General features: G+C 36.9%; 1 protein-coding gene across 13 annotated transcripts in view; it reads left to right on the top strand.

Moving 5' to 3' along the window:
- The window catches only part of NAALADL2 (N-acetylated alpha-linked acidic dipeptidase like 2), a 494,729-nt gene extending 481,409 nt beyond the window's left edge, over positions 1-13,320 (top strand). For 12 of the 13 annotated variants that reach the window (XM_061452509.1, XM_061452508.1, XM_061452511.1 and 9 more), the window contains one exon: positions 12,945-13,320. In XM_061452509.1, coding sequence (XP_061308493.1) covers positions 12,945-13,143 — 199 coding nt within the window. In that variant the 3' untranslated portion in view covers positions 13,144-13,320. The remainder of the gene's footprint in view (positions 1-12,944) is intronic. The other variant, XM_061452517.1, reaches the window with a different exon arrangement.
- The last annotated feature ends 2,560 nt before the right edge of the window (positions 13,321-15,880 follow it).

Here is a 15,880-nt window from a genome sequence, read left to right as displayed (position 1 = left end):
TTACTTTAATTTTTTGTATAATTATATTATGATAGCCTAAATAACGATGATTTGTATTAGCAGGTTGTTCAGTACAGTGTAAGAAAACACTGTAATTTAGATGATTATCCTTCTTACCTGAATTTCATTACATTGAACTGAAAAATTGACAATAACGTGCTTTCCCTGTGATTCTCTGTTTCCAGCTGATCTGGAAATACACAAGTACAGCTTTTATAAGGGTATTTTAGTCTTATCCATAAATTCAGGCAGAACGAAAAATAATAGGTTGAGAAATGTTATCCTGCTTTGCAAAGGTTACCCTGCAGCTTGATTTGGGGTTAAGACAAAATCTCTGAGTTTTATTGTACTTGAAGAATTTCTGTGATTCCCAGTGGTAACCCCAGGTAGGCTTTCTATTTCCAATATAAATGTTTATGAACGAACCAGGACAGCTATTGGTATTTTTCATTTATCTGCCTTTTCTTCTCATAACATAATCATAATATTATTTTCTGATTTCTATTTTGTCATTATTTTAATGGGATAATCAGTAGAAATTTATATGTTTGTTTCTTTCCTCTGTCTATTTCTTGCTTTTCACTCTTACAGTATATACTTGAGCTGAAAATTTCCATATATTTTCTGGTGATCATATTTTGCTGCTAGTACTAATAACCATAGATTACACTGCAGTGGCATATATGAAGCTAAGGTAAGAACAGAGGTTCTGTTACTTTAGGCACTGTGCATAGACAGGAAAAACTAGAGATGATCTCAAGCATATTGTCCTCTCAGTGACGTTGTCAGCCTCAGCAGAAACATAAGGTGATTCTATAAGTGCCTATATATAGTCAGAAACACACAAATTCTTACCCTCATCACCATTCAATGAAGCACATGTAGTTGCCTGCTAGGGACAGGAGAAGATGCTTTATCTCTCTAGTCTAAAAAAAAAAAAGGTGCTTCAGCCTTAAATAAACATAGGTTTAAACAAAGACTGGGGGCAGTTTCCCTTCAATGAAAGCAGCTTGTCTGATAAGGTTAAGAAAGTTCTCACTGACCCCCTGCTCTGATACTGATTAACCAAATGGCTTCTGAGGGAGAGCAGATTTAATGTCTGTAAATTAATGTTTGTAAATTAGCTAATCTGGCAACTGTGTCCATGCTGAGCAATGGGTTTTCCTCTTTGACTCTTTCTTGAACATCTTTCTTTGGTGCATCAGCTAATCCCTAAATCTCTTAGTCTCTAAAAGTCTACTGTCATGCTTTTGCATACTTTTCCTTAGTCAAAAATACCTATCAAAACACTGATACCAGCAACATCACGGGAAACAAGACAGCATGTGTCTTCCTGGTGTTTATAAATATTGAGCTCAAACCTTATGTTTGCCTAGACTAAGTAAGACCATTCCTACTGTTTCTTGAATATTTTATTATATATCTTGTATGTGCTGATCACTACAGCTTCTGAAAACCTGTCAGCCTAAATTATCTGTCAAGTCTTTGTGTTCACTCCTTTTAGGTATTCACACAGAGAGCTTGTATCTGTTTCTTTGAAAGGTGTAGCACTACCTTGGCATTGGAACAGTGAAAAATAATATTATTGCAAAAGAATGAGATTATCAAGAAGCCTTCATGGAGTATCAGACACAGGACATTCAGTGCAGTAAGATGTCCTCTTTTACTGCGTTTTATTTCTTCTGGTCCTTATCTAATCTTCATATTTGATGGACGCTGTTGATACCAGATGCATCCAATAACAAGAATGCAGGGTTTCCTCAAATACCCTGCGATGCTCCCACAAAGATTTCCAAATCTAAGAGTCACTAAATCCAGAGTTTGTGTCTTCAGTCTTTAAAAATAAAGTAAAAAAAAAAAACAAAAAACAAAAAAAAAGACACACAAGGGCTCAGGCTGTCATTTCTGCTCCAGTTAGGTGGTTTTATTCCTAATGGACCATTGCTTAAGTATCAGTCGTGTTGTGACTGACAGTTCTTTTAACAATTTTATACAAGAAACAAAGTCAACTTGTGTAAAATCTTCCATTTAAGAGTTTCATCTTCACTTGCCAAGTTTAACTTGCCCATTAAGGCTGTATGCACCTGTCACCACTATTCATGGAACTGTCACAAGGGCCGTTGTGATATGTCTAATACATGTAATTGTATGGATTGAGTAAGAAGTAGGTGAAAAAATAAGGATTTAGAAAACAATCTGTTTTCCAGAAGGACCTCCCAACAGTTTTTATTGCTCCTTTGTGCAAGTTAAAACTTTTCTTTTGCTTCTTTTTAAATAAATGACAGCAAATCAGTATGTTATAATGCTCTGAATAAAATACCTACAATACGCAACGGTAGATCGTGCATCCTGAATTTGTCATAATGAAATCAAAGAACAATCAAAAGATGTTTTTAGCATCACACAAAAAGGTGATTTACATTGTTGCTATTCTACCACTCAAGTGTTTGTTGTTCACTACAGCAAATATTTTCCTTTCAGACTGAGATCTGTTACGTATGTTCCTGACATATGTACGGAGTCTCCTTGCTTCTGTTTTGCTGATAAACTGCAGCAGATTCTCAGGTGTCAAAATTCACGTGCCCTTAGACTCTAGTTGCTAGGGATATCTTTAGTAGGAAAATTAAAGTTATTATTAAATCTCCATGTGTAAGCAAGCTGCTCACTGGGTTTACGAAGGACAGCATTAAAGATGCAAATATCCTGCTAATCTTACACAGTAGCAAGGGTAAACTTGTAGTGCAATGTCAACAGAAAAAAAACAGCCTAGCAGAGAGTTTCTACAGAAGACACTAATTCCAACTCATTGTGTAAACTCTTTGCAGGTTTTTTTTTTGTTTTGTTTTGAACTCTTCATTTGTGGCTTCAAGTAGAAAATACTCCTGTATACATTGCTGTCATTGAGGCATTTTTAACTGCCCTGATCCAAACACACGGAAATTTTTTTTTGTCCTGCATTGTATTATGTTGAGCACGGAGTGATTTGGTATGGTGCTGGTGATCCTTAGTGTGGGAAATACTGCAACAATTCATGTTGCACTGGCAGTAGTAGATAATGTTCCATTTTGTATTATCTGCCATGTGCAATTTCTAAATAAAATACTAGCATAATGTTGGGAGAGAAGGGAAGAATTATGTGCTGGTTTTACAATAGTGTTCTTCAGATTTTGCCAATCAGCCAGAATAAATGAATTTTCATCTTACTGCACAGCAGTGATTTTTCCATCTGATTTTTGACCCAATATGTTATATCTTTCAAAATTCACATCTCTTTTTTCTTCTATAGTTGTGCCACATCTTGGAAGTGGAGTTTTGATTAGTGGTATTACTTGCTTCACTTTCTAATTCTTCACTGCTGTGTCATACCTCTGCAGTTCTTATTCAGCCCACTTCTCTCATTTTACACCTAAAATGTCTTCCCTTTTTCTTCTACCTTCTTCCTCCAAACTTCATAGTGTTTATGTGGTCTGACTGTAGTTAATGCACATGTAAATTAGAGATGATGGGCTCAAATATGCAGGACAGAAGTGACACAGTTTCACTAACGCTTCATTGCTCACTTCATGAACTACTAATGGAAAAAAAAAAAACAGGAAATATTCAAAGGATGGTTTTATGTTCTTCCCAAGAATCTGGGAAAGCAAAAAGAAGTTTCATCAGAAAGGTGAACAGTGGAAGCTAGGCACAGTCAGAAGATTTGAGATGCTGTGCAGTGCTTGGTAAATCTTAGTTACTGCTTACTTGGAGGGTGATTTTTCTCCCAGTCATTGGTAGCAGATATTGAATGAAAGGACTGTGTTATTGGTTATATGCTTCTCTAAATGTTGTGTGTCTGGTGATCAGGCTTTACAGAAGTGGTGACAATCCCTAGTCAGTATCCAGAGTCTTTACAACATAGTCTGAAGTGGATTTTATCATAAAACTGCATAGAGTCATCTCTGCAGATTGCTCCTAATTACAAAAAAAAAACAACTTATGAGAAGATAATGACAATTCTTAACCACCAGGTTATTTTTTTCTAATTCTAAAACCACAGGCAAAGCAGTTAGTTAATGACATGACAAGCAGTGATGTGAATTTAACTAGGTTGGTACAAACCAAGAAATATTTCCAATCAAATCCTGAATACTAGATTCTAATAGCATTAATATAGATATCACTGTCTTTAAAAAAATGCTCTGCCATGTCTGGCACACTAATTTCAGTTTAAAATTAAAATTTGGGTCAAAATCATATATCCAGATCACTAGCAGAATCTGGAGTAACAACCTTGATATAAGGGGGACTAAAGTATTCTATTCACTGTATTTCTTCTAAGCATTATAGCTAGGTGTTACACTGGGAGATAACATGGGTGGGAGGACAAAAAGTTCTCTCCTGAGCACCTGCTAGAAGCCAGACATAATTAAGGTCACTTCCTATTCACACAGATGCTACAGATTCTCAAAATGGGATTTGAGGGGCAGTCCTTAGTCTGCTTCTTCAGTGGATCACCATAATGTAGTATCGAAATTAAGCCATAACTCTGACTAGCTCAAGAAGATTTCCTCAAAATACCTTCTGCTACCAGCGCAGCTCCCCAGGACAGGTTTAGTTAGGGAAGTGTGGGAACTGTTTAATTCATGATGGACCAGTAAGAACAATATTCTAGCAGCATGAACATTTTCTGTGCACTGGGCAACTTTGGGAACGGTTCTGACCTAGTCCTTCCAGCCCCTCCAGGGGTGATGGAACCACACTGTGGTTGTTCTGGCTGTAGGCCAGATAGATAAAATTTCATCCACTGGGGTATTGACTCTAACATTCATTCATGTGTGGAGCGGCACATTTGTCCTATCATAAATCAGTAGCAATTGCTAGTTTGGTAATGATCTTATGAATTCTTGCTATGGTTATTATTTTTCTCATGACTGATAATCATGCTGAATTATGACCTCTCTTAATAGTGAGAAGATGCAATTAAGTGAGTGTAACTCATACTCAAAACACCTGATGCATCTGACTGGCTATTCAAATGTTTTTTCCTTTGGAAGCACCAGTACATGTAATGACCATGAAGTAATGACTGTATCTGTTGTCTTCTAAATTTTTGCTATTTAAAGAGCATTTGCTGCATAAATACTACTGAATTAGCCATCTGCAGAGATGTAATTATGGTAGACTTTAAAGCTTATTTAAACAGGGAACATGAAAATCTTTTCATTACACCTGCAAAAGCAGAAAACCACTGTAATTAGGGATTATGTCATGGCTGGAAACCAGCTTTCTCACTTCCATGGTATAAATGGTAGACCTGGGTGTACATACATTTATTTTTCCTGTATGCAATTCTCATAAATTTTCTTCCATCATTTTAATTAAATTGAATTGTATACTTAGAGTTCTGTCTGTCGTATGCATCAACCTCATTACGTTTTTGTAATAAAATAATAATAATACAGGAAGTATTATTATGTATATTGAAATTTAATACAGGATTGGTGGTCCAGAAGACAAGGCTTCATCCAGGAAATGCAATTTCTTATGCTTTCCACAAATGTGCATGGTCCTCACCTTGGGAAGAACCTGGATTTTCTTGCACAGTGACATTTCTTTGAATGTGCGGACTTATTACATATTTTAGCCCATTCTCAGCAGTTGTTCTGCTAGCTGTAAAAGCACTTTTACAATCAGCTATTCAGTGATCTTAGAACAGAGCTATCATGCCTAAAGTACTGGATTTTGAATTTATTAAATATGACAGAAACTTAATATTTTATACATTATTTCATTTTTCTCATAAACAGTAGGGTTGATATAATTTTTTAGATCCATGTATATGGTTCCACATGTTTGGTCATGACAGATAAGAACCACTCATGTACATATGAAATATTAGTGGGAACTTTTCTATAATATAGTTCAAAGTAAGTGAAATTCATCTGAAAAATAGTTAGTGTGTAATACTTCCCCCACTGATGCATTACTCAGGAAATAGTCCTTAGAAATTTGGTCTTGAAGTCATGAACAGGAAAATTACTTTAACAGGGATTAAGTGTTAATTTTGTCTGTATGCATTCCATTTAAGGTAATAATAATATAACTTGAGGCATTTCTCTAAATAACGTATTATGACATAATTAATTTTTTATCCATAGTTAACTCCTATGATAATGACCTTTCTGATTTTGGCTATGATGCTAATGGCATCATGTCTCATGGTATGGAGTTACTTATGATAAACGTAGTTGGGATCAGAGCTGGAGATCAAGGTCAAGCCAGTTTGCTGCATCAAACACCTAACACTGCTTGCTGCTTTGTTTAGAAATGGTATTCCTCAGGAATTGAATGTTTTACATAATTTCTAAATAAAAATCCCCATGAAACCTTCAGAACATCAGCTGTGAGTCATTTGGAAATAATTTTTTAATTCACTTCCCTCAAGTCCTTCAAAATAGTAGCACATCTGCTTTGAATTTGAGTATTTCAGACTGAGACGTCCTTAAAAGAAAAATAGTTTCCTCCAAATTATTCAGCATAAGCAATGTTTCTTTTGTTTGAAAAGCAAGCATAGCATAAATCATTCTTTAACAGATCTTTCACTTTCCCTTTAGGATTATGAATGCTCATACATGCAAATTGTAATCTAGTAGATGAATCTGTAATGGATCAACAAGATAGGTCTAAAGGTGAGAAGGTCTGCAGATAAGGTTAGGGTGGGAGTTTATAAGTCAAGTCTCATAGGGTCACCTTTTTAGGTGGAATTTATCAGGTGATGATGAGGGCTAGCTGTTTCCTACATGATGGGGAGCCAGTTGTGGTACTGTGGCCACAGGGCAGGGGCCTCCCCAGCTGTGCCCAAGCGGTGCCGGCAGGTGAGGCCTGGGAGTGGCAGGCAGGGCTGGTCAGGGACAGTAAGATGTCTTAGTGCACTTGAGCCCTTGACAAAGATCTAAGGTGCATCAAGCTGAAATTTATGCTGGAGTTAGGATTAGGATTTAGTGATAATTGATAAAATCAGAGAATCGTAGAATGGTTTGTGTTGGAAGGGACCTCATCCCACTAGACCAGGTTGCTCAAAGACCTGTCCAACCTGGCCTTGCTCACTTCCAGGGATGGGGCAGCCACAGTTTCTCTGGACAACCTGTTCTAGTGCCTCGCCACCCTTGCTGTAAGAACTTCTTCCTAATATCTCATCTAAACCTACCCTCTTTTCAGTTTAATGCCATTCCCCTTTTTCCTGTCACTACCTGCTCTGGTAAGAAGTCCCTTTCAAGCTTTCTTGTCAGCCCCTTTAGGCACTGGAAGGCTGCTGTAAGGTCTCCCCGGAGCCTTCTCTTCTCCAGGCTGAACAAGCCCAACTCTCTCAGACTGTCTTTATAGGAGAGGTGCTCCTGCACTCTGAGTATCTTCATCCTATGAAGTCCTATGGACTCGCTCCAATAGATCCATGTCATTCTTATGTTGGGATACCGTATTCAGTAAAAGATTAGTGTGCATTACAACAATGGATTCATTATCTTTAAAAAAAGTACTGTAATCAAATATAACTGTGAGGAAATAAAAGATAATGTGTCTTGTAAACAGTTATCATTCCAGTTTGGCTTCTCCTTTTTACCTTGGTTTATTTGGCAGGCAGTCAAGCCAAACCAAGCACCAAGACACTTCACAGAGCTGCCAAAATCAGGATTTTTTTGTTTTGTTTTGTTTATCAAGCCCTATTATAACTTGACCTGCCAAATTAATTCAAATCTGGAGTAATTACCTTCTTGTAGTCCCAAAAATGTTTTGTTAGATGCAGCCTTACCATAACTCCCTTTGCTATAATTGACTCAATTAGAGGTGTCCTGACTCCTGTCTCTTATGCAAGGTAAGTTTCCATCTAGTAGGAACAGAATTTATCTGGTTTACCACTGTCACATAACAATGCCTTTGAAATGTCTTTCAGTTGATTAGACTTTCTTTGGGTTTGATACCTAGATTACCTGTAGCCTATCAACTGCTGATACCATGTAAATACATATCTTTTTTGGCAGACACTCACCTTTGAGTGTACATGGTTTAAATATATCATTTTCTGTAATCAGTACCAGTCGAACAATTTACAGAATCGTAAATGAGAACACTAAGTGAAGGCAGTTGATGGTTCTTCAGAAAGTGCAGGATGTTTAGCACAGTGAAGAAATGGAGAGAAGTTTACAGATGAGTTGCCCTAAAAGGTTGGCTTCTGTATCCCCATCTTCCCTGCTTGTTCAGTCACACAGCCCGAGAGCCAGTGACTTCCACTGTTCTATCCAGCAAGAAATGAGCATCGCAGAAAAGCGTTCTTGCCCTGGATGAGTTACGATAACATGTAATAACAGTTCACCGGTGCATGAATTTTGTCCTGGTAAAAGTTGGTCTTACATGACCACCAGCAATAATTTTATAATTATAAACCTGACGCAGTAGTGCTGTGAAACAAAATAGGTATGTAGGTGTCAAAAAAGTTTTAAAAGAGGAAATGAGAAGCTCTGTTGGAGATCAGAAGGATAGGGGGCCCAGAGGAAGAATGGTGGCTTTCATAAGTTTTCTGAGGTACAAACTCGTGTAAATAAACAAATATAAATCACCTCATGCAGTTTCCAGGAAAGAAGAATTTGTAGTGTTTTTATGTCCTACAATAAATAAACACCCTGTGGAACTGGAAGTCCCAATATGAAGTGTCATTACTAGGATGCGTTGATTTGTTTATTTACCAGATTAATAATATTTTATGTTTTGCAAACATGAATTCAAAAAAACCCACAACTTACTAGATGTAAGAGAAGTGCATTCAAAATTAACATTACCAAGAGAAACAGAAACGCAGAGAATCCCTGTTTTGATGTGCTTTTATTCTTGGAAGAATTTAGAAAACTGAATTTGTGAGGATGCTGAAGCATCTCCGGTCACGGCATACTGAGTTATAACTGGAAAAGACAGAGGCTGCCCATAGCATTTATCTGTAAGCAAGTCTAATGCGATTCCACAGAAAAAAGCTGCACTCATTTCATGTGGGATTCTATACTTGCCATCATGTCCTAATGATTTAATAGTTACTTTTCAAAATCTCTTAAACAGGAGGCTGTTTGTAAGTACCTGAATAATTCAGCTTGCGTTGTACGTAACTTTTCTTGTAAGCTAAAATATCATTTTTCATGGCAAGAATAATATAATAATCTAGTTCTATCTTGAACTGTTGAGTTGTTATCAGCAACAAAATAGTTTGAAGTTGTGTTGAAGTGAATATATTTTTCGGGTGATCTGTCATTCAAGAATTTGTCAAATTCATTTTGGTATGGTGGGGCTGAGGTTACATCCTTATTTGTGATAATGTAAAACATCATTTAACTCTCTGGCATTATTTTGATAAGTAATGCTTATTGTCCTAGGTCTGCAAAGGGCTCTTAAGAATTACAGAAGAGGTCCTTTTACAATTCATTTTTATAGTTTCTTTGCTTTAGTTTGCTATGGCTGATTTTTTTGTTTGGAGCCATTTTACATCTTTCAGTGGTAGTGCCTGAAGTTATTAATTAGGTTCTTACTTCAGTTTTACACTTTTCAGGTCACTGTGATGTGCCATTGAAAGAAGCCCATTAAGATGAATGATGGGGGTTGTAATTTCATTAGTGTCATCAGTTCATTGCACTTTTTGGTTTAGGCATCTCTTTTCAGTTTGTGTGGGTCAGGCTAACTGTGCAAAATGTATTTTTAAGATCAAAATAGTTAAAAATGAAGATAGATACTAAAGCAGTTAGCCCAGATGCTGTAATTGTTGTTCTAGAGGTGTAGGCTACAAAACCACTTTGTATTAAGGAATGTTCAAGTAATTGAGTTTCACAGTATAAATTAAAGTCTCTTGGTATCATTATGCGTATTGTGGTCACGTAGTGATATCTTGTGCCAGTGGAATAGTTGGGTTTTATTTTTCAGTCTATGTGTAATCCTTAATGAAAACACTTCTCTGACTTGTAAAGGTTTGAAAGTCATAAACTAGATTAACCATTTCATCTGATGAAGCTTGGACAGAGATAAGAATAAATTAACTCTTATGAACATGCATAAAGAGAGAAATCATTTTATGCAACAAAGGGGCAGCGTTGCTTGCCAAGCAAAGAGAAGTAATTGGAAAATTTAAGATCCTGGTGAGAATTCCTAACAGAAAATCTGGAAAAACAGGTGCCATATAATGTTTCTTATTTGCATCCATAAAAATAAAAAGTAGGTTCTGTCATACTATGCAATCAGCTATGCCAAACTCATATTACTATTGCAGAAGTTAACAATCTTTTTTTAAATTATGATAGCAGAATGCTTGTCTTTCATTTATCAAACAGTGAAGCTCTTCTCATTAGACACTGATTTTTACCGTAGTCAGGTGTACTGGGCTAGGAATACTTGTCCTTTACTGTGGATCACCTGCCTGTGGTTTTACTGTGGATTCACCTGTGATTCCAAAATCATAGCAGTAGGGTTAAACTGTATTGACATCCTTGTATGTCAAGGTAAACCATCTTTTTAGCCTGTGTCCTTTTTAGGAGCACATTTGGAGGTTGGAATAGGAGAAGATCTGTTCCCATTCGCCAAAAACGTTTTCTCGGTAATCCCCAAACTCCCCCAGTCTTCACGTCATCCTCTCTTTACAGTCTGTTTTCTAGCAGTCTAAGTTAGTGTCGCTCTGCTGATGGTTATTTTCTTATGACATTTATGACATTTTTCTTAGTTGACATTACCCTGAATACAGAAATAGAGGGATCCCATTACAGATCAAGATGCCAGTCTTGTAGGCATTTGGAGCATTTCCATCTTGACCCTTCAGAATTCTATCAGAATTCTAGCCTAGTCAAACTCTCCCAGCTACCAGGAAACAGATAGGACTGTCACATGCCTCCTGAGAGTGGGGAAATGATTATCTATAGCATTGCCCCTGCTATTCAAGGACTTTGAGGGGTTGTAAACAGGCTTTTGTCTCCCTGTGAACTGTAGGAACTCTCCTCTAGAGTTCTTCAAAAGCATGGTTCTGCTTGCACTGATCTCAGCAGGAGTCCCTAAATTGATTTCAGAGGGAGCAAAATCAATCCTCTGCTTTGAAAACTACAGTATTTCCCGTAGCACAGCCTTGCCTTAAAAACAAGCAACCAGGAATTTATTTGGTTCTCAACACATACAGTTTTCATTTAATGTATCGCAGAAATGCTTTAGGGACAGTCCATGATATAACTTGAGTCACCTTTGAGAGTACTGTGTTATGGTCTCAAGGAGTAGTAGAAGGTCAGAGCTGAAGAAGCAGGCAGTTGTCCTCTGACTGCTGCAGTGTGAGCTGAAGAAGTTATTGCCACATCTGTTTATTGCTGTCCTCTTGATGGAGGTTTCTGTCCCCACTGAGCTCTTCCTGCAAGTGCTTCTAACCTGTTTCAGTCCAAATGATAAGGTCAGTGATGATTCTCTATTTAAACTATGTAAGCTATCCTATTACAGTGCTGGATTCTGTTTTCCTCCTCTGTTCAAAACTCTTCTGTATTGTATTGCAGACCACTTGAAATGGCTATATATAATGCTGTCAGGCTGTAAAGCTTACCATTCCTATTGCACATCACTGATTTTGGATGTATACCCAGTATAGGCAGATAAAAACATGACAGAAAAATTGTTTTAAGAGTTATTTCATCTTTGAAAAACATTTCCCCTCATTTGAAGCATTTTTTCAGACTGGAAAAAATGACAGAAGATTGTAGGTGTTGTGTGTCGTTTCACTTGCTTGGCTGCATTGTTACCATTCCCCCTTGTAGACTGGCAATTAGATGATTCATATAATAATAAGATACACTTTTGTAGTAATCTGTCTTGTAGGTACTTGGCAGTTTTATTACTAATTTGGAGTGGCCATTGGGCCTGTTCTGTCATGCAATTAGATTACTAACAGAGTATCCAAGTTGTTCTGCTGTCCTGCTGGTTTCATTCTGTGAAATAACTTCTCCCCTGCCCTGAACACCTGCCTTGTATTTAAAGATGAGGTCCTGCACCAAATCGTATGTAGCTTTCCTGTTTCAAATTTCTCACTTCTGTTTACAGTCAAAGGAGTTCCTGGGTGGAGATTTATGATAGTTACATGCTCTTCTAATTAGGATAATATTTACATCTGGTTTTAAAGCCTGCTTCAAAGAATCTCATTGAAATCACTGACTAGCTTTGAATTTTGAGCCTGCAACACCTCATACAGATGACATTTTGAAGGGCTCAGATGTTACCTTTCCATGTGATTTTTTACGAGCCATTACAAAGTCTTACAGATATTATAGGAAGACATAGATTTCATTTTGTAGGGATTTAACTGTACATTCCATTTATTTCCTTCCTCAGGTATTCAACATTAAAGATGGGTTGCTCTTGTTCTAATGTCACCAAGGATTATTAATGGAAAAAAAGTCTCTGCTGAAAGCAGTGAGAGTTTTACCATTGACTTGACTACAGCTAGTATTTCACCTCTGAAGTGTGAAATAAATAACAGGAGCAGCCTTGGGGGGAGTGGAGCAGGAGGAGGGGAAGAAATCTGTGGCTGGGGTCCACAGGAATAACCAGATCTATTTTAGAGGGGAATAAGTGGAATCCAGCTGAAACATGAAATACTTCATGAGGGGTATGGTAGGTCTGGGCTCATGGTTTTGAATAAAATATGGAATGCTCAAAGAGAAATGTGAGATGGTGAGATTTCTTTTGACAGATTTAGTGAATGTTTCAATGTATATACACCTAGATCAATGAACAGATTCAGTTTACAATGCTGTAATAAATATGCAATTGTCTTTCGGTTTGCTGTGGGTCAGCTTTACTGTGCTTAATATGTATCATCTGTAAAGTGTGGCTGATACTTGCAGGTTTTCTTGATGGTTTCTGATGAATTGTTTCGAGTAAAAAGTTTACCATTCTCCATTGTTCTCTTTTAGAAATATTCTTTACAGACTAGATGAAAGGACAAGCCAGTTTTCAGTACTGCTAGAGGCACTGGAGCACTGCAAACTGCATCAGTCAAATGAGACCATTCAAGCAGCTTTGTCAGAGGTACTGAACAGCATCAATTCAGCTCAGGTTTACTTCAAAGCAGGACTTGATGTGTTTGAGACTACCTTAGCTGGAAAGAAATGAGAGAATTCTCTGCATTCTAAGACAATTGTTTACAACTTGCTAAACAAAAGTTCAGCTTGGACCAGAATTTCTCTGAGGATGAAACCTTTCTCAGCTTTTCTTTCAGTTGGCACTTAAAGGTACCACAATGTGTGTTTTTATAAATAAAAAACAGTCTTTTGCACTGTTCATGATATATCTCAAATGTCTGTTTCTGAATGTATAGAACAGTGAGGTGGAATAACACTTAAGATACGATTTTTGAAGGTCATCTGCTGTATTTTTATAAGTAAAATCTATTTTTATGAGTAACAGCTCAATCTTGCAAAGTACTGAGCACATCCTGCAATATGCTGAAGAAGTGGTTCTGCAACACCCCGGATGTATACCCAGGTGAGATTTCTATGCCTACTTGTGTTTCTTAAGTTCCTTAACACACTTATCTTCTTCCTTACTCCTTTCAGAGTAAGTAGTTGAAGTCTGTGGCATTTGCTTGGGTATCCAGTGTTGGGGTTAATCAGGAAATGTACAGAACACCCTTAACAGTGTAATCCAACATCTTTACTCCTGTGGAACAATAAATACCTCAATTCTGAGAGTACAGATAAACTTTCATTATCCCATTTCTATATGAAAAAGAGTTGTTTTCCCTAGTAATTCTTCAAGAGAATTTTTTTTTTATCATTTCAAATTGTTGAAAGGTTTGAATCAGTAATTACAAAAATACTTTGTACCTTTATGTTAAATAAAAGAAATGCCTAGTCTTATAAAGCTACAGGCCTTATAAGCTTATGCATTACTGAAAAAGCCTACTTTAAGGTCTCCCTAAATTTCCAGAGAGCAGTAAATAAAAATAAGGCCTCAAACTTGTGGGAACTTTTTTGGTATTCCACCACTTGGCCACACCACCCACTATTCCATGGATCATTCTGTAAGTAGTGCCTGGCATATAGGATCTGAACTGTTGTCAAAAAAGCAGAAGGAAATCATATATCCATTCCCTACTGTAGAACCAGGAATTCACCTCTGAAGGCACAATCAGATGAATCATATTGCAGAGCTAAAACTCAAATCTGTTTTGCATTGGTGGAATCCCTGTACAAAGTCTGTAATCACACCATTACCTTGTTGGCCTGAAGTAATCTCTGAAGGAAAGTATCAGGAGGTTCAGTGTCCTCATCTGTAAGGCGATAATAGACAAAATTGAGAATTGCAGGTCTAAATAATATGAACAGTTGAAAATGTTAAGCCCTATTGGGTTTAGAGTTTTACAATCTCAGATGGTTCTGGGTTTAGTGCTTAAAAAAATTATTTTATATAGATACTTAGAATTGAAATATTATTTATTTGATGGAAACATTAAATGTATTGTTACTCAGTTTGCCGTGGAAACATTACAGAAACATTTCAAGTTGCAATAAAAATAGAAAAAGTATCTGTATTAATGTAAAAAATAAAATGGCTTTCCAGAAAATTTCAAGGAGCCCAATTTGGTGTAAGGCGTTAAAGTGTGTTTTGACATAGCAAGAAATGAAAGTTGTTTACAGATCTGTGTTTCTGTTTCCAGGAACCCTTGGCAAATGGGTCTCTATTAGCAGCGACCCGTAACTATATACATTTAGCTATGATGTTGCTACATTTCTTGCAAGTTAATATCATAACATGGACAGAAGTGTCCCAGGTCTGACCAGAGGCTGGACTGCCCAGTTGAATGGCTACAATTGAAGTGGGAGTACATTCAATATCAGCCAGCATGACTGCATGAACTTAGACATGATTATCTCCTATCTTTGCTTGGCAAGATTATATGATTATTCTTTTGCTAATGCTGATACAAATTCTGTTTACTGCAGAGAGAATTTTACCTTTTTTTCTGCTACTATAATGTTTTTCATCCCCCTTATACCATTATTTTTTATTGGAATATTTAAATGGGTGGAATAGCCACATTGGAGATACATGTTCATTTTGAGATAGTATTTGAGGATGTACTGTGCACACTATATTTTACTTGTATTTTCTAATATGGACCACTCTTCTAACAGTTTGTTTAGTAACATATTTTCTTTAGAGCGCTGACTTGCCATAAAGCTGACACCTCCAACATCTGTGGTCTTAAATGATACAGTCAGGTGCCATTAAGAGGCCAAAAATAGAAATGAACATTTCCTTTAACTCTGACAGGTGAATTTAATAACTGCTTCCCCTGTCTTATATGTATGTTCCACCAAAATCATCTCTGATGTAACCACATGCATGTACTCATGCAAAATCTGTGAAATCTGCTAAGAAGAGTATCCCTCATGTATCGATTTCTTAACCATGTAATTCCTCACTAAAGCCTTTTTTTTTTGTTTTCTCACTAGTGTCCTTCTATAACCGCTTTTAAAATAGCAGACTTAAAAGTGCTTCACCACAAAAAGCACTGCTGCTATAAATGCCTGTCTATTCTAGAGACAATCATATATTCCTTTTGGTGAGACAAATCAGATAAGCCATTGAGGGACTTAAATCCATTGATTTCAGTGCCCTCTCACACTTCTAGATCTCTAGCCTTTTATTTGAAATGTTCAGATCTTAAGTATAAGTGAATATTCAGTGATCATATTTGTACCATTATAGCTTCAGAAAAGGCACTTCTGGGCCATGTCCTTCCATTGATTTTTAAATCCTACCTATTGGACTCAAAGAATGTATAGTAAGTTAAGGTCAGGAGAACCTGGTGTGTTTCTAACAGAACTGTTCTCCAGCCAGCTGT

Source organism: Pezoporus flaviventris, unplaced genomic scaffold, assembly GCF_033815535.1.
Source record: "Pezoporus flaviventris isolate CSIRO_AGI_PZ_B2104156 unplaced genomic scaffold, CSIRO_AGI_Pfla_v1 ptg000013l, whole genome shotgun sequence".
NCBI lineage: Eukaryota > Metazoa > Chordata > Aves > Psittaciformes > Psittacidae > Pezoporus > Pezoporus flaviventris.
Note: the sequence above shows the minus strand (reverse complement) of the source record. Positions and strands in the feature narration are given on the sequence as shown.